The following is a 19,123-nucleotide window of genomic DNA, read 5'->3' as shown; positions in this document are numbered from 1 at the left end:
TGAGCTGCCCCCGCTGTCTGGAATTCTCTCCCTTACCTTATTTAAGTGTCACTGTCGTTAAAATTTGAATTGCAGAAATCAATAGTCCAGGCGATTTTAAGAAACTTTGTAATTGGGTTTATTAGCCAAAAAAGGAATTTTTATCATGAAAAAACAGTTTGAAGCTTTCCCCTGTCTTCATGGTTTTCCTATGGAGAGAGAAAGTAAAAGCAACAGGACAACAAAGAGTTAATTTACATTCACATCGCTGGCTATCTCCTCTGACAGTCACCACTGACCTCTCTGACCTCTAATTAGGGCTCTGAATAGCTCTCCCTCTCAGCTGCCGCTAATCTCGCTCCTTCCCCCTCCCCCCTCCCCTCTTCATAGACCAGACAGATCAGAGTCCCACGGATGGAAAAAAACAGTCGATTTCCTGATTCTGAGCAGTGGATGACAGAAAGGAGAGGAGGGGGGGACCTGGGAAAAGGCTTTGTACATGCAGATAATGGCATATTTGGCTAATAAACCAAATTACAAAGTTTCTTAAAATCGCCTGGACTATTGATTTCTGCAAAAATTTTTTAACAGTGCCACTTTAAACTTTCTCCTACCTCAAAACGTTTGCCGGGTACCTGAATCCTCACCACTTTATTACTCATTACATACCGTATATTGCCTTGTTTAATAGCACAGTGATCAGCCAGTGGACGATCACACTCAGTCTTCAGCTGACCACATCTTTATTAGTGAGAGCGATCAGCTAAGGAGTGGGAAAATACCTGCTCATCATCTGATCGCTTCTTTTGCGCAGGTCTAAAAATTTATCTCCATACATCTCTCTGTGGAAACATAATATTTAACTGGCCACACGAATGAGGCAGTGATCTATCTTGCGACCCGGCCATGTGAATATTCATGCCTTCTTAAGGCACTGCAAGCAAGCGTTGATCTCACTGTTCGCCACTCTTTTGCAGCTACGGATGGCCCAAGGTTGATGTAAAAGGACCCTTAGGGTCCTATTACATGGAGCGTTTTTTAACGATTAGCGACTAATGATAAACGATCGCAAACAAGACTGTTTATAGTTAACCTGAAATCATTCACCATATTACACAGAACAATAGTCGTTAGTTACGATCGTTATTGCGATCGTTACTGTAATCGTTTACTCCTTCTGATCCCAGCAAAACAATGAACAGTGTGCAGTTACACTGAAAGATTAGTGAAAAAATGCGGAACTTGAGGGAACGAATGTGAAATTACAGCGAACGATTAACGATAATTTTAGGTTCAGATCTAAATCAACGATCAATGACACACAAATGATTTTTTGATCATTGCTTGCAATTACACAGAACGATTATCGTTTAAATTCAAACAATATAACGATTTTTCACACGATAATCGTCCCGTGTAATAGGGCCCTTAGTCTGTATGTCTTCTCTCGCTCATACATTGTACAGTATAGTATTATATAAAAGTGTGAATAAGACATGGATGAAAGCAGGTACCGGAAGCTGTAGAAGTAGTAGGTTTAAGGGGATAAATAGAGTTCTGGGAAATCATCCATTCATGGTGATGGCGGACGGCAGGTCTGGACATTCATGGCTGTTCTGTCTGCCTTTCTCTATGGTACGATGGGGATCAGCCTTCGCTGCCGCCGTTGGGATAATGAACATTTGTGTGACCTAGATATGGCTTCTCTTCCCATGACCTCCTGCAGATGTGCACAATACCATTACGCTTCAGTGTGTGGGCTGCAAATAGTTTATGGAAAGACATTTCCCATTATTGGCTGACAATTATAGACAACTCAAGATTTCCGCCGTTTCCTGTAAGACTACTCCTTATTATGTATAAGTATCGTAATAATCTGTTATTTACTGTAATTCCGCCATGACCCGGGTCAGGGGCCTATAGGGCCTTCATACTTGGTGACTACCCTCGCTCTGCTGTACCTGATGTATAACAGGGATCGGGAATCTGTGGCCCTCCAGCTGTCGGAAAACTACAATTCCCATCCAAAGCTTTGGCTGTCCAGGCATGATGGGTATTGCAGTTTTGCAACCGCTGGAGTGCGGCAGGTTCCCCATCCCTGCTGTATAACATAGTTGGTCATTCATGTAAATGGTCGTCACGAATCATAAATTTTCCCCTCTAGCAGCAGAAAGTTGCAGTAACATTTCTAGTTGTTATCACTCACATGAAACTTATTTCCTGAGCCGTTTCCTTTGATGTTTTACGAGAGACTATTTGCATTTCTGTAAACTAGCTATATGCACAGATTTTGGGCACCCACAGTCGTCTGTACTTTCTTATCTGCAATCCTCTTCCTATGAAATGCTGTCTGGTATGGGGAGTATAATTTTGGAACAAGATGGGGGAAGGGATTTGCCTCTCTGTTGGTGCAATACATTATACCACTACAAACCTGTATCCATCAGTACCATATAGGTTGGGGGGCTGGATTCTGGCACCTCCTTTCGCCTGTTTGAAGAAACAATGCACGCTTGGGTCAGTGCAGTGGCCTCTCGGTTACATAGCTTGTGCTTGCCATACATTGAGTAGTGGTTGTGCAGGGTATTGCAGCCTTGTCTTATTTATACATCAGCACTACTAAATGTATGGCATGTGGTACCCATGTAAACACAACTGATCGGGGGTTGGGGGGAGGGGTTGGAATCTGCTATAAGTTCTTTTTAGAATAGGCCACCAATGTGCTTAACGTTAACTCGTCTAAATGTAAGCGATAATCTTTCCGTGTGTATGCAGGTTTGTGCATTGCGGTAAAATATAGATGCATAAGGTCTATGGGGTCTCAAGAGTTTGTGCTAGTAATGCTAAGTAATAGGACAGCCATAAACCTATGGACCTTTACTGTTACCTCTTTTATGTGTACCCTAATGTGTATTACCATGGAGTACAACTAAGGGTCCTGGTCCGTCTATAGCTCCAAAAAACTGAAAATATATCTATAAAAGGGGTTATCTATGATAAGAAAAAACACACAGCTACTTTCTTACAAAAACAGCGCCACCCTTCTGTCCTCAGGTAGAATGTGGTATTACAGTTCATCTCTATTAACTTTAATGAAACTGAGTTACAAACCCAAACTGTGGACAGGGGTGGTGCTGTTTCTGGAGGACGGCGGCCATGTTCTAAGCTCTGATGGATAACCCTCAGATTGGACGCAGAGCTGTAATGAAGGAACACGAAGACGCGGATGGACACTGTCTGTCATACAGGAAAACGCAGGAGGCATCTACTGCAGACATAGAAAGAAGAGGTGCCTGTGTGCTCTATGGATTGTTACAATCCCTAAGGCTATACTTGTAATGTTACGTTCTGTAGAACCAAAGCGGCTCATTGTGGTGCAAGGGCTTCAATTGTGGTTTTCTTAGATGTTATCCTGACAAAGGATCCTCAGGGAGAGTCCTATCACATACCATGGAGCTCCTAGACTCACATCCACATCCATGAACAAGGCTTCTTTCTTATAAAAAGATGAAATAAAAGCTGCATGTTGGCAACAGATGAAAACCAGCTCTGTCATCTCGTCTGCACACTTAGCTTATTACTGGGTGTCGGGCTATTCCTAGCAAAGCCTGCCATTAGGGGATCACAGGGCAAACTGGTGGAGGGAGCCCTGTCATCTGGATGGGGACGGCAGACCAGACATTGAGTTAATGTGGTCTCCTGGATTGGGTAGATATGTGGCAGACATGATCGTACTTGTAATTGAAATTGGTGGAAATTTGCTTAGCAGTGGTCTAAACACAACTGTTTGGGTACTGTATAGCACTGTGAGGGTACTGATACTGCAGGATACAGGTCTAACATGGCACTTTGAGGGTGATGGCACTCTATGGTTACAGTATAGCAATGTAAGGGTACTGTTCCTGCAGAATCGGGGCCTATCATGGCACTGTATGGGTACAGCATAACACTGAGGATACTGTTCTTTCTGGATACAGGTCTAACATGGCACTGTATGGGTACAGTGTAACACTGAGGGTACTGTTCTTTCTGGATACAGGTCTTAACATGGCACTGTATGGGTACAGTATAGCACTGTGAAGGTACTGTTCTTTCTGGATACAGGTTTAACATGGCACTGTAGGGGAACGTTATAGCACTGTGAGGACACGGGTCCAACAATATATACAGTGTGTGTGTGTGTGTGTGTGTATATATATAAAATATATATATATACTAGAAGATGTACCCGGCGCTGCCCGGGTATAAAGTATCAGTGTGTTAATTAGATTTGTTCTAAGGTGCCCAGGAGGCCAAGCTAAAGGTATTGTTTCATCTGAGTTAATCAGTGGAATTAGTGTATACCTGTAGTGCATAGTTGGAGGGGTTCTGCATACTCACAATGTATAGTTTTTAGGGGTCTCGCATATCTGTAGTGCATAGTTGGGGGGGCTGTATACCTATAGTGTATAGTTGAGGGAGGTCCTGTATACCTGTACTGCATACTGTAGTTCGGGGGTCCTGTATACCTGTAGTATATAGTTGGTGCTGCATACCTGTAATGTACAGTTGGTGGAGGTCTTGTATACCTGTAGTTTATAGTTTGAGGGTCCTGGATACCTGTAGTGCATAGTTTGAGGGTCCTGTATAACTGTAGTATAGAGTTGGTGGAGGTCCTGTATACCTGTAGTGTATAGTTTGGGGTCCTATATACCTGTAGTATATAGTTGGTGGAGTTCCTGTATACCTGTAGTATATAGCTTTGGGGTCCTGTATACCTGTAGTATAGAGTTGGTGAAGGTGCTGTATACCTGTAGTATAGAGTTGGTGTAGGTCCTGTATACCTGTAGTGTATAGTTTGGGGGTCCTATATACCTGTAGTATATAGTTGGTGGAGTTCCTGTATACCTGTAGTGTATAGTTTTGGGGTCCTGTATACCTGTAGTGTATAGTTTTGGGGTTCTGTATACCTGTAGTGTATAGTTTAGGGTCCTGTATACCTGAAGTATATAGTTGGTGGAGGTCCTGTATACCTGTAGTGTATAGTTTTGGGGTCCTGTATACCTGTAGTGTATAGTTTGGGGTCCTGTATACCTGTAGTATATAGTTGGTGGAGGTCCCGTGCACCTGTAGTGTATAGTTTTGGGGTCCTGTATACCTGTAGTGTCCTGTATACCTGCAGGGTCGTATTTAGCATTAGGCATCCATGGTCTGGTGCGTAGGGTAGCCCCTTACAGAGGGGCAGTACCCTCCCGTTCAGACTTGCCAGAAAATCTGGTGTCTTTTTGAGGGGGATATGGCGGTATTGGTAATGTCTGGTATGGCGGTGTTATCCAGTCACAGTATGGCGGTATTGGTCAGGTCTGGTGTGGTGGTGTTCTCCAGTCACAGTGTGGCAGTATTGGTCAGGTCTGGTATAGTGGTGTTATCCAGTCACAGTATGGCGGTATTGGTCAGGTGTGGTATGGCAGTGTTATCCAGTCACAGTATGGCAGTATTGGTCAGGTGTGGTATGACAGTGTTATCCAGTTACAGTATGGCGGTATTGATCAGGTCTGATATGATTGTGTTATCCAGTCACAGTATGGCGGTATTGGTCAGGTCTGGTGTGGCGGTGTTACCCAGTGACAGTTTGGCGGTATTGGTCAGGTCTGGTATGGCAGTGTTATCCAGTCACAGTATGGCGGTATTGGTCAGGTCTGGTGTGGCGGTGTTACCCAGTCACAGTATGGCGGTATTGGTCAGGTCTGGTATGGCAGTGTTACCCAGTCACAGTTTGGTATACCTGTAGTGCCCTGTATATACATGTACTGTATAGATGGAGTTGGGGGTCCTGTATATACATGTCCTGTATAGATGGAGTAGGGGGTCCTGTATATACATGTCCTGTATAGATGGAGTAGGGGGCCCTGTATATACATGTACTGTATAGTTGGAGTAGGGGGTCCTGTATACATGTCCTGTATAGATGGAGTAGGGGGCCCTGTATATACATGTCCTGTATAGATGGAGTAGGGGGCCCTGTATATACATGTCCTGTATAGATGGAGTAGGGGGCCCTGTATATACATGTCCTGTATAGATGGAGTAGGGGGCCCTGTATATACATGTACTGTATAGATGGAGTAGGGGGTCCTGTATACATGTCCTGTATAGATGGAGTAGGGGGCCCTGTATATACATGTACTGTATAGATGGAGTAGGGGGCCCTGTATATACATGTACTGTATAGATGGAGTAGGGGGCCCTGTATATACATGTACTGTATAGATGGAGTAGGGGGTCCTGTATGCATGTACTGTATAGATGGAGTAGGGGGTCCTGTATATACATGTACTGTATAGATGGAGTAGGGGTCTACCAGTTATTACTGTGGATGTTGTGAGGCAGCTTCCCTAGCAACCATTGCTCCCTGTGAAAATGAAAGCAGTAATCCTATTGGTTGCTAAGGCTCCAACTGCCGTGTCTGCTGCAGCTAATTATATCACCTGTGTTTGCAGTGAGGAGATTTTCCCATTCATCTCTATGGGCTGCCGCTCTTCCCCCTCCCTTCCTGTACATCTGGCGGGGGCGGGACCTTCACTAAAACCTTCCCGGGCACCCAATGTATCTGTGTGCCAAATTTGGGGTCAAACGGTTCAGGCGTTTGGAAGTCTATTTGGGACAGACAGACTTTCATTTTTATTATATACTAGAAAATGTACCCGGCGCTGCCCGGGTATAAAGTGTCAGTGTGTTAATTAGATTTGTTCTAAGGTGCACAGGAGGCCAAGCTAAAGGTATTGTTTCATCTGAGTTAATCAGTGGAATTCGTGTATACCTGTACTGTATAGTTGGAGGGGTTCTGTATACCCATAATGTATACTTTTAGGGGTCTCGCATATCTGTAGTACATAGTTGGGGGTCCTGTATACCTGTAGTGTGTAGTTGGGGGGGCTGTATACCTGTAGTGTATAGTTGAGGGAGGTCCTGTATACCTGCAGTGTACAGTTGGTGAAGGTCCTGTATACCTGTACTGTATAGTTCGGGGTCCTGTATACCTGTAGTATATAGTTGGTGCTGTATACCTGTAATGTATAGTTGGTAGAGGTCTTGTATACCTTTTAGTTTATAGTTTGAGGGTCCTGGATACCTGTAGTGTATAATTGGTGGAGGTCTTGTATACCTGTAGTATATAGTTTGGGGGTCCTGTATACCTGTAGTGCATAGTTTGAGGGTCCTATATAACTGTAGTATAGAGTTGGTGGAGTTCCTTTATACCTGTAGTATATAGCTTTGGGGTCCTGTATACCTGTAGTATAGAGTTGGTGAAGGTGCTGTATACCTGTAGTATAGAGTTGGTGTTGGTCCTGTATACCTGTAGTGCAGGCATGTCCAAACTTTTTTCGAAGAGTGCCAAATTTGATGAAGTGAACATGTGCGAGGGCCGACCATTTTACATGCTAAATGCTATATGCTTTATAACACAGGCAGATAATAGCAAGCTGGATACCTGGGGGGCCGTAAAAGTTCGGAACGCGGGCCGCAAATGGCCCTCCGGCCGGACTTTGGACATGCCTGCTGTAGTGTATAGTTTTGAGGTCCTGTATACCTGTAGTGTATAGTTTGGGGTCCTATATACCTGTAGTATATAGTTGGTGGAGTTCCTGTATACCTGTAGTGTATAGTTTTGGGGTCCTGTATACCTGTAGTGTATAGTTTGGGGTCCTGTATGCCTGTAGTATATAGTTGGTGGAGGTCCTGTATACCTGAAGTATATAGTTGGTGGAGGTCCTGTATACCTGTAGTCTATAGTTTTGGGGTCCTGTATACCTGTAGTATATAGTTGGTGGAGGTCCCGTGCACCTGTAGTGTATAGTTTTGGGGTCCTGTATACCTGTAGTGTCCTGTATACCTGCAGGGTCGTATTTACCATTAGGCACCCATGGTCTGGTGCGTAGGGTAGCATGTACTGTATAGATGGAGTAGGGGGTCCTGTATATACATGTACTGTATAGATGGAGTAGGGGGTCCTGTATATACATGTACTGTATAGATGGAGTAGGGGGTCCTGTATACCTGTACTGTATAGATGGAGTAGGGGATCTACCAGTTATTACTGTGGATGTTGTGAGGCAGCTTCCCTAGCAACCATTGCTCCCTGTGAAAATGAAAGCAGTAATGCTATTGGTTGCTAAGGCTCCAACTGCCGTGTCTGCTGCAGCTAATTATATCACCTGTGTTTGCAGTGAGGAGATTTTCCCATTCATCTCTATGGGGTGCCTCTCTTTCCCCTCCCCCTCCCCTCCTGTACATCTGGCGGGGACGGGACCTTCGCTAAAACCTTCCCGGGCACCCAATGTATCTGTGTGCCAAATTTGGGGTCAAACGGTTCAGGCGTTTGGAAGTCTATAGAGGACAGACAGACAGACAGACAGACTTTGATTTTTATGATATAGATATATATATATAAAATTATATCTATCTCAGAGTACACTGGGGGAGATTTATCAAACATGGTGTAAAGTGAAACTGGCTCAGTTGCCCTTAGCAACCAATCAGATTCCACTTTTCATTCCTCACAGACTCTTTGGAAAATGAAAGGTGGAATCTGATTGGTTGCTAGGGGCAACTGAGCCAGTTTCACTTTACACCAGTTTGATAAATCTCCCCCCATTGTCCCTATTTCCTCTCTAATGGCGGCCATACAACTCACTTAGCTGTCAGATAAATTTGTCAGACAGCTATTCCTCCTGACATGCATGCTTGGCTCAGCTGAGTGTACATGTGTTCTCCTAGGAAAAGGGAAATAAGCTGCTGCCAGATACTACTTATATCAGTGTCACTAAAGAAGACTCCACTTCTCATTGACTCTAATAAGATTGTTGGGAACACAAGGGCATGGACCTGTAACATGGGATATATCTTAGTACCAGACCCATCTCTAGTGTTTCTAGCAGCACTGTAGGCCTGACGCTCTCTCTACAGGAGTCCCCGGCCATGTTTGCTTCTGAACTCTTTGGACTGGGAACTGGCTAGACTGCGCTGCTTTTATAGGAAAGAAAAACATCCATCGTCTCCACATTCCAGGCCGTGTGAATCCTCCCGGATTTGTGGCCCAACCCTCCTGGAAATAGAGAGGCTTTGTCAATTACAGCAATGACTGTACACTTACACCTTTTAGGATATTAACATTAGTATGCTGTCACCTTTTGGTTCTTCTACACTAGTATACTATGTGATTGTATGATTTGCCATTTTATAATAAATACAGAGGAGTATTATATTTAGTACCTATATGTGTTTGAGTGCTCAGCACATGACTTTCATTGTCTATTTCTGTGTAGCACCTTTGTTTTGTTGCTGCCAGGGCGCATTAATAATATAATGGGCTACAGCTTCCGCATGCCCTTTCCTCGACCATTGTGGGGAATATTGAGACTAGGCCTTATGCACACATTCAGTATTTTTTTCCAAGTCTGTAGATTCCTCCCGCTATCCACCCGTACAGTTGTACAATCTCCTAAAAATGACGGATTGGGCATCCATATGTTTATAAATCCTTTTATTTTATTTTTTGCGGATTCCATTGATTTCTATAGGATCTGTACATGGCAGGACATGCGAATTAGGCCTTAGTAAAAGGCACCAGAATTCTTGCCCAGATAGCAACAAACACTTGGCTCCAGATTTCTTATGTTTTTACACTTCGCTAGACCATGTGAGAAGGTGTGTAGAAAATAGGATGTGGTCAAAAAGACTAATGTTAAGCCATCAATATAAATGGCGTTATCGTATATGTTGTTCATTCTGTCCTTAGGTTGAATTTCAAATAATCTTTTACAGTATAGGATTGGATTGATGCATCTATGCATTGGGATGTGTGAATTTTGAGGTTCCTTTTTTACACCAGTCGCCTCAGTATGGAGACCACAATGGATGTACATGGCCTCGCCCTGACCTCATTCACACGGCCACGCTGTCAGATACCATGTCCTACATCCTGATTTGTAATCTGATACTTTTCTAATGATGGTGTCGCTGTGGATGAAGCATTTCTATTATTATCGCTATTGAGTCATTTTGGTTTATTCGCGCCTATGCTGACAGATTCTTGTGATATATATATAACCTGGCAGGGTGATACACCCATAAGAATACTGTAGCACTACAGCACAGGCAGGAGCTGTTAATAACCCGTGTTATTCAAGCTGTGATTGTGGTAATAACAGCATTACACGTCTGCAGATGAAGAAAACCGCGCTTAGTGTGTGTGTGTGGTTTTGTTTTTACATAGAAGATTGTCGGCAAAAAAAAATCCCACCTGCTCAATCTGTCTGCCCCTATATTATTCCTTTTCTTATTTTATGATAGATATTTGTTTATCCCAGGCAGGCTTACATTCAGTTACTGTAGATTTACCTACCACATCTGCTGGAAGTTTGTTCCAAGCATCTACTACTCTTTCAGTAAAGTAATATTCTCTCATAAAAAAAAAGGAAAAAATTGGTCAGCTCTCCTAGAACACTGTTCACACTAGGCAGGAGCACGTTGCCATGGCTGAAATTGCAAACACACAAAAACACAGAAAAATGCAACAGCTCACCGCAACAGCAAGATACAGACCCACCATAGACATGAAAATAATTAAAAGCAGCCCCCCCCCACTGCCCAAAAAATTCCCACAAAAATAATGAGTCTCTTGGTTACTATTTGCAAACAGCGTAAACTGCCTCACCACGATAAGGTGGACTCATATCGAGGCAGACCCTACACTGTATGTACACTATGGCCTCTCCATGGCGTATAATTTTTTGGGCAGTTGGGGGGGCTGCTTTTAATTATTTTCATGTCTATGGTGTTGCGGTGAGCTGTTGCATTTTTCTGTGTTTTTGTGTGTTTGCAATATTCTCTCATGTTGTTTCTGATCTTTCCCCCTAACTAACCTCTCACTGTGTCCTCTTTTTCTTGTATTCAGTTTCTTATTAAAAACTCTTCCCTCCTGAACCTTATTTAGTACTTTAACTTATTTAAAGGTTTGGCACATATCCCCCCCTTCCCCTATTTTTCCCTCCACACTATACAGATTTAGATCCTTAAAGGGGTTGTCCGGCGCTAAAAAATTATTCACAGAATAACACACATTACAAAGTTATACAACTTTGTAATGTATGTTACGTCTGTGAATGGCCCCCTTCCCCGTGTCCCACCACCCCCACCCGTGTACCCGGAAGTGTGGTGCGCTATACATACCTGTCACGTGCCGCCCACGGTCTCCGATCCTCAGCAGTGACGTCTTCTTCGGGAGACCGGCGGATCTTCCCGAGTGCCGGACGCCCTCTGCAGCGTCATCCGAAGCTCAGCCGCGATTGGCTGAGCATAACTGTGCTCAGCCAATCGCGGCTGATGACGCAGCCACGTCATCAGCTGCTCAGCTGCGATTGGCTGAGCACAGTTATGCTCAGCCAATCGCGGCTGAGCTTCGGATGACGCTGCAGAGGGCGGCCGGCACTCGGAAAGATCCGCCGTCCGCCCGAAGAAGACGTCACTGCTGAGGATCGGAGACCGTGGTCGGCACGTGACAGGTGAGTATAGCGCACCATACTTCCGGGTACACGGGTGGGGGTGGTGGGACACGGGGAAGGGGGCCATTCACAGACATAACATACATTACAAAGTTGTGTAACTTTGTAATGTGTGTTATTCTGTGAATAATTTTTTAGCGCCGGACAACCCCTTTAAGTCTTTCCTGATATGTTTTATACCTCACACCCTCCACCGTTTGTGTAGAACCCGTTCTATTTTTTATAAATATCTCTTTGTGGGTAAGGTCTCCAGAACTGGACACAGTATTCCAGATGTGATGTCACTAGAGCTCTATACAGCGGGGTCACAATCTCCCTCTTCCTACTGGTTATATCTCTAGCTATACAGCCCAGGATACCATTATATATACAGCCCAGTATACCATTATATATACAGCTCAGCATACAATTAACTTTCCCTACCACCTGGTTGCACTATACCCCTATAGTTTACTTGTTAGAGTATAACCCACCCTGGAGTGCCATGACTCCCTGACATCCATACAAGAGTGGTTGGTACTACAGCATGGCCAATTCTAGTGAACCGGGTGATATGGTTTGGACTCAACGGTCATACTTTGGTGTCTATCTTTACAGTTGTGTAAAGCCCAGTAAACCCCTTTTTTGTATTCTTTTGGGGTTCTTCCTTGATGAGAGCGCCTAGATGAAATGTGGAGTCTTACAGACCATGCAATGTCCTACTGGGCAAAAATGTATTGACATTACTATGGCTGCTCATCACCACAAAGCGTCAGGTGAATGTACAGTACATGAGAAGGGGCGGGTGGATTGGTGCACCAAGAGCTGTAGTCCTGCCCCCAGCGCTGAGGATAAAGGGGGAAAAACAACCTTCTTCTACAGCGTTTCCTAGTACATAAGAGCAGATTAGATTCTTTTAACCTGTTAGTTTTCCTTTAAAGGAGTTATCGAGGATTAGAAAGAATGTATCTACTTTCTTATAGAATCAGCACCACCCCTGTCCTCTGGTTGTGTGCGGTATTGCAATTCAGCTCCATTCACTTCAGTGGAATTGAGCTGAAGAAGAAAGCTGGAAGAAAGCGGCCATGCTTTTCTAATCTTGGACAACCCCTTTAAGCGTCTGATTTTTAATATGGAGCCAAATGTGTCTTTTACAATTAATCACATACTCTCCATTTGTTTCTGCTAATATAGATAATAATAGAAAGCAATATACCGTAACCACTTTTTTTTTTCCTTTCTTGTTTTGTAGGTGGCGTGTTGCTGCGGGGCTGCGGCCTGCGCCCTGTGCTGTACATGCTGCCCGAGGGTCAAGCAGTCTACGACCACTCGCATCATGTACGCCTTGTTCTTCTTTCTGGTAACCGTTGTCTGCTCCGTCATGATGTCTACCACTGTGGCTAAACTAATGGAGGATCATGTGAGTATAAAAACCTAGTTGTATTGGGATGTCTCCCTATAAGTAGTGGTCACCTGCCTCACCAATAAATCATGGAGCAACAAACTGCTGCAATGTAGAAACCATACTGAAATCCAAAGCGTTTACAATATACAGCTGGAGAATATAAATACCTATATTTTGGTATCCCATTACCATTGTGGGCAGATGTTTTTATTTGTCATTGGGATTTAAAGGAATTTTTAAGTGTTTTTATAATGATATTAAATCCCTTTAAGCTCCCACTCTAAACAGATATTGAGAACAATGTGCGCCTTCTGCCCCCATGGGGTTATATAGGATCATGACCAGAGGACCTCTGGTCAGTGTAATGCAGAGGATACTGAATACGCTGACTGTAGGACGTGTAACTTGATCCGCTATTATTTTTCTTAGTATAAACCAAACTCTCTAGAGAGAGAACAACTCCCTTCTCCCTGTTACCAAAACATGAAATAAATTTGCCCTGAGAGGTGGCAGCTGTTTTGTGTGACCTGTCAGAAGAGATGGTCGATAGTAAGTTACAGTATGTAAGGCTATGTGCAGAACACGTCTCCTCAGTATGCACGAGGTATACATCGGCAACATATACTGCAGCGCATTGGCGGTGGACCCGGTAAAGTTAATACATCAAACTTAGTCCACATCTGAATATTTCAATTTCCTGTATGTATATTGTTATTGTTAGCAGACTCAATAGCATGGTCTGCTGCAGCCCTCTCAAAATAAACATTTACGATTGGTCTACCTGTGGTCATGAGTACACTATGTTTGATCTATTACGCTTGATAGGCCTGCTGCCAGTACACCACAATATATGACAGTATACCTTTTTGTCAGTTAGCAAATTTATACCTCAGATTATACTGGGGGAATGGGATCTGAACATGCCCAGATTGTTAAAAGGAAATGACACCGAAATGTAACTTTTATCAGGTCGTGCTGTAACCATGCAATACAATATATACTATGTAACAATATGCTATTGATTTTATTTTTATATTGCTTTGTACTTATTTTGGTATACAAATGGTGTTCATCATAGGTGGTTATTAAAAATTTTATTTAGTTTCTCTTCTACACCCTCTTTGTTGCTATCTTGTTCTCCAGCCCTTATCTCTACTCTTATTATTATTATTAGTAGTAGTAGTAGTAGTAGTAGTAGTAAAGCGCTTTTGATTCTAAAGTGTTTTAAAAATGATAGGGAGTTAACATACAGAATTCATACATGCAGAGTGTAACATAAAATCAAGAAAAAACTATATGAATAAAGTTAATGACATACTGGTACATAGGGAGAGAGGACCCTGCGCACTAGGAGTGACAGTCTATGAAAAGATATTCTAAGCTGGTTTATGACAGAACAAAGGTGGTGATGGACATGTTATGTAGCTCTAGTTCCTTTGACAGATTTTACTGTGACCAGGACAGAGCAGCCAGCGCTATATGGGAAAACATTAAGAAAGTAAGCTAAATTTTTAATAAAGCCCTATAGAGAAAATTGCACAAAATAAGAATAAAAATGTGAAATTAAAGGGTGTCTATTGCCTTTAAATGCTGCCATGCATTGACAGCCCTCCCTCTATACAAACTCATATAGTGCGACCTGTCAATCACTGTGGGTGGGAGCAGTAGGACTCTCAATCATTCTCTTGGAGTTATAGGCAGCATTAAAATATTATTGTACTAGAAACAGTTAACAAAAAAACAATATCCTATCCCCAGGCCCAGACACTCATTTATGTTTCATATGGAAGAGTATTGGAGATCTGACAAGGCCTCTTAAAATACCCCTTCAGACTGCTGCGAGTGTAGTTGCTGCAGTGCTTTGCTACCATATTTCCATATTTTTCCAGCCCTGAATAGAGCATTACAAGCCTGGCTAGTCCTTACAGTTGTCTGTGTCTCTCTGCCTCTCTCCCAGTCTTCCAGTTAGAAGTAATAATCGGCATGCTTGTCTCAGCCACGGTGTCTCCTCTCACGGCAGCAGCAGATGGAAAATCTGAGACAGAAGCCATGGGCAGAAATGGTTTGGAAGCAAATAGCAGCTCATTAGCCTTAAATAAACCCAGAGTCTATTTTCTATTATTGCATGGAGTATTTCAAGGCTGGATTTACAGCGATGTACAAGACTGTGCAGCCAGAAGGGGCAACACAAGAACACTTCTGGTTGGCTTAAAGGAGAAGTCCGGCGAAAATGTTTATTAAAGTATTGTATTGCCCCCCAAAAGTTATACAAATTACCAATATACACTTATTACGGGAAATGCTTATAAAGTGCTTTTTCCCTGCACTTACTACTGCATCAAGGCTTCACTTCCTGGATAACATGGTGATGTCACTACCCGACTTCCAGAGCTGTGCGGGCTGTGGCTGCTGGAGAGGATGATGGCAGGGGGACACTGACGGACACAGGGCACTGGAGGGACACTGAGCATCTCTCTGCCATCATCCTCTCCAGCAGCCACAGCCTGCACAGCTCTGGGACTCGGGTCGTGACATCACCATTTTATCCAGGAAGTGACATCGATATGTTATCCAGGAAGTGAAGCATTGATGCAGTATTAAGTGCAGGGAAAAAGCACTTTATAAGCATTTCCCGTAATAAGTGTATATTGGTGATTTGTATAACTTTTGGTGGCAATACAATACTTAAATAAAAAATTTTGCCGGACTTCTCCTTTAAAGGAGAAGTCTGGCCATATTCAAAAACAGCAGAGGCAGGGGGGGATGTAATAACCAGTCCTAACTTAACTCTCGCCGTACCTACAATGAACGGCGGGACCGGCCTCGGGGCCCCTGCCAGAAGGCAGAGTTGTAACAACATCATGACTCACCCCAATCACTGACTGGCTGAAAGGCCAGTCCATCAGTCGGGTTGTGACTTGTGCACATCCGTAGCCCAGCGGGGGACCGGTATTGACGACTGGGGGCTTGAGAGACACTGGGAAAGGTGAGTTAATACACTTTGTTACTTTCCCCTGTGACCCGGACTTTTCCTTTAACCTCTCTTATATATAGTGCATGGAATCTATCACCTTCTGGTTAGATGATCGAGAACAGGTCTTGGACCAGAGAACATTCCTCATTTTAACTTTGTTATAGACATTGGGGCGAGCCTGCATGTTTAGTGTATCTTAATGTATGCAGTGTACCACACCATAGCTTTATACTATAGAGGTGTATTAAAGGTGAACCTGTCATATGACATGAGATAATTCTGACCTGTTGTATCATACTAGATTCCATTTTATGAGGACATCTGTGAACATCTTAAGGCTGGAGTGAACTGTGACAAGCTGGTTGGGTACTCGGCCGTGTACAGAGTCTGCTTTGGCATGGCCTGCTTCTTCTTCATACTCTTCGTCCTTACAATGAACGTGAAGAACAGCAGAGGATGCCGAGCCTACCTCCACAACGGGTAAAGGGGAATTTACTGGATTAAATGACTAGAAACATCATTTTGTTATTTTACCATTGTTCATTACTATTATATACATTACTTAAAGTGACACCGTCACCCCCTTAGTGCATTCTGACATCTCTACACAGGTGTAAAGGGTAAATTTAGTGTTTTTCATACCTTATTTCATATCATATGTCATGGTGCTTGTTCAAGTAAAAAGTGTCCTTTTATCATCTGCAGATTGTATTAAGTGGGCGTGGCCTCGCGGCACTAGCGCCACATAACCCCGCCCACAACGGCACGGTTGGCCCCGCCCTCTTGACGCCCATTGGTTGTCCAACGTAAAGGGGGTGGAGTCTAGACCTTTTGGCCAGCCTGTTCCAATGGCCGGCGAGGGGGCGGGGCCAATTGTGCCATTGTGGGCGGGGTTATGTGGCGCTAGTGCCGCGAGGCCACGCCCACTTAATACAATCTGCAGATGATAAAAGGACACTTTTTACTTGAACAAGCACCATGACATATGATATGAAATAAGGTATGAAAAACACTAAATTTACCCTTTACACCTGTGTAGAGATGTCAAAATGAACAAAGGGGGTGACAGTGTCACTTTAAAGTGAATTTGCCATCTGCTGGTAATGTTTCAGACCACTGACACTGTTAGTTATATATCCGCCTGTGCTTCCACAATGTAGAAAAATGTGCAAAAGTGTCAAAGAGGTGTTCCCAAGGCCTTGAAGTGCTGGGGCTGTAATGCCTCTCTGCTCCCCTTCCCATCCTTGTCCCTGCTTGATTGACAACTTCCAGCGCGGAGTTCTGCTTCCAGATCCTGTTCCTGCACTGTGCATATCAATTGTGCACAAGATCAAGGTTTGGAAGCAGGACTTGGCCTCTAGTTCACTTTAAATCAAGCCGGAATGGGAGGGGGAGCAGGGAACTTGGGAAAGCATCTTTGACTCCTTACACCAGAGGGGGAAAAAAAGCATTTTTCTATGTTGTGTTGTCTATTGATGTCACCTTTCACTGTAATTCTGCGTGTGATGAAATGAATGAGACTTTTACACTGACCGATTATTGGAGCCCTCACCTCCTTATAGAATGACCCTGGATAGGTGACAGAGCATGCCCAGAAACCTCTCCTATTCACATGAATAGTGTCTAGACCAGTCAATTGTGCTTTTTTTCCATGGGTCTTGAGGTCCGCAAACACCTTCAGTAACTGACGGCCAAACAATTGGTCAGCTGTCAGTTATCTCTGCTTCCACCCATGCTCAGGAATGTTCGGTACGGCTGAGCATTCTGGTGTTCTCTATGAGGAGGGTTAAAATGCAGCCTGACCTCTCTGACTGCAGCTTGTCTCTCCTAGAACAAAAGGGTCAGGCAGATGATTTTTTTTTTTTTTTTTTTTTTTTTCCATCACTCCCTTATCTCCACTGACATCATCTGTCATTAGTCGCGGACGGCAGGTACGGCCGACAAAATGATAAGGTGCATGGTGCCCTAAAGCATATCTCAAAATGCTGTTAACATCAGCCCAGGGAAGGTGGCTGCCTGCATAATAATGTACTAAAATTAAGTAAAAAATAATCCATAAAAACAGATTAAAAAAAAACTAAAAAACTTTTCAGTATTCATCTCTAACCGGTAAAAAAAAGAAGAAAAAAAAGACAATATATTCCCAAGTTAATATACTTCTGTTTTGTTAGATCTAACAGTAAATAAAATTCCCATTAGAAGATTTATTTTACAGCTTATGTCCTTCCATAATATATTTGCCAGGTGATGTAACCGTCTTGGTTTTTTTTTTTATCTTTGCAGCTTCTGGTTTATCAAATTTTTGCTCCTCATAGGGATGTGTTCTGGAGCCTTCTTCATTCCTGATCAGGACACTTTTCTCTATGGTAAGTTGTTTTTTTTTTTCTTACATTTATACTGGAAAATTTGAGGTTCCATCAGTCTGAGCGTGTTTGTAGTCTGTTACCATGGAGACACACAGCTCTGCACAGAAGCTAAAGTTTGACACCCCTGGTTTAAACGGATAAGTAAACTAAAAACTGTAAAAAAAAATAAATCTAATCCTCTTGGTTTTCTATACTGGAGAGGGGTGACAGGATTCAAACAGGAATTATCAGCTGTTGGATGTCCTGCAGGAAGTGGTGTATTCTTTTCTGTCTGACACAATGCTCTCTGCTGCCACCTCTGTCCATGTCAGGAACTGTCCAGACATGGATAGATCAGGAGAGGTTTTCTATGGGGATTTGCTACTGCTCTGGACAGTTCCTGGCATGAACAGAGGTGGCAGCAGAGAGCACTCTGTCAGACTGGGAAGAATACAGCACTTCCTGCAGGACATACAGCAGCTGATAAGCACTGTAACACTTTTTAGTTTTTACCTAGAAGTAATTTACAAATCTGTATAACTTTCTGGTACCAGTTGATTTAAACACAATTTTTTCCCCACCGGAGTACCCCTTTAATTCCGAATAATTTTTCTCTGTCTGATAATATCTATGTACAGCTAACATCATCGCAGCAACATCTATGCATTGCATAATTTTAACCTCAGGGACTGTTTTGAGTAATTATGGAAGTAGATATCACAATGACTGCGGTTTATTTCTATGTGTTCAGATTAAAACAAATGTTTAGAGTCCACTTTCGCTTCCTTTTTGTTGCAGCAGATGTTATTTTACTGTTACCGCTGTATAACGTACAATGATCCCCTATGGGCCGTCCTGTAGAATGAGATAGATATATACTATAGTCCAGTAGTTATTC

The 19,123-nt window shown here is 43.2% G+C and overlaps 1 protein-coding gene across 1 annotated transcript in view; it reads left to right on the top strand.

The window, feature by feature from the left end:
• Nucleotides 1–19,123, top strand: part of SERINC5 (serine incorporator 5) — a 46,478-nt gene that overhangs the window by 8,442 nt on the left and 18,913 nt on the right. The window contains exons 2-4 of the mRNA XM_069963042.1: nucleotides 12,754–12,921; nucleotides 16,182–16,360; nucleotides 18,164–18,246. Of these exons, the coding sequence (XP_069819143.1) occupies nucleotides 12,754–12,921; nucleotides 16,182–16,360; nucleotides 18,164–18,246 (430 nt within the window). The remainder of the gene's footprint in view (nucleotides 1–12,753; nucleotides 12,922–16,181; nucleotides 16,361–18,163; nucleotides 18,247–19,123) is intronic.

The sequence above is a fragment of the Dendropsophus ebraccatus genome, chromosome 3 (genome assembly GCF_027789765.1).
Source record: "Dendropsophus ebraccatus isolate aDenEbr1 chromosome 3, aDenEbr1.pat, whole genome shotgun sequence".
Lineage (NCBI taxonomy): Eukaryota > Metazoa > Chordata > Amphibia > Anura > Hylidae > Dendropsophus > Dendropsophus ebraccatus.
This window is presented reverse-complemented; position numbering and strand designations above follow the sequence as displayed.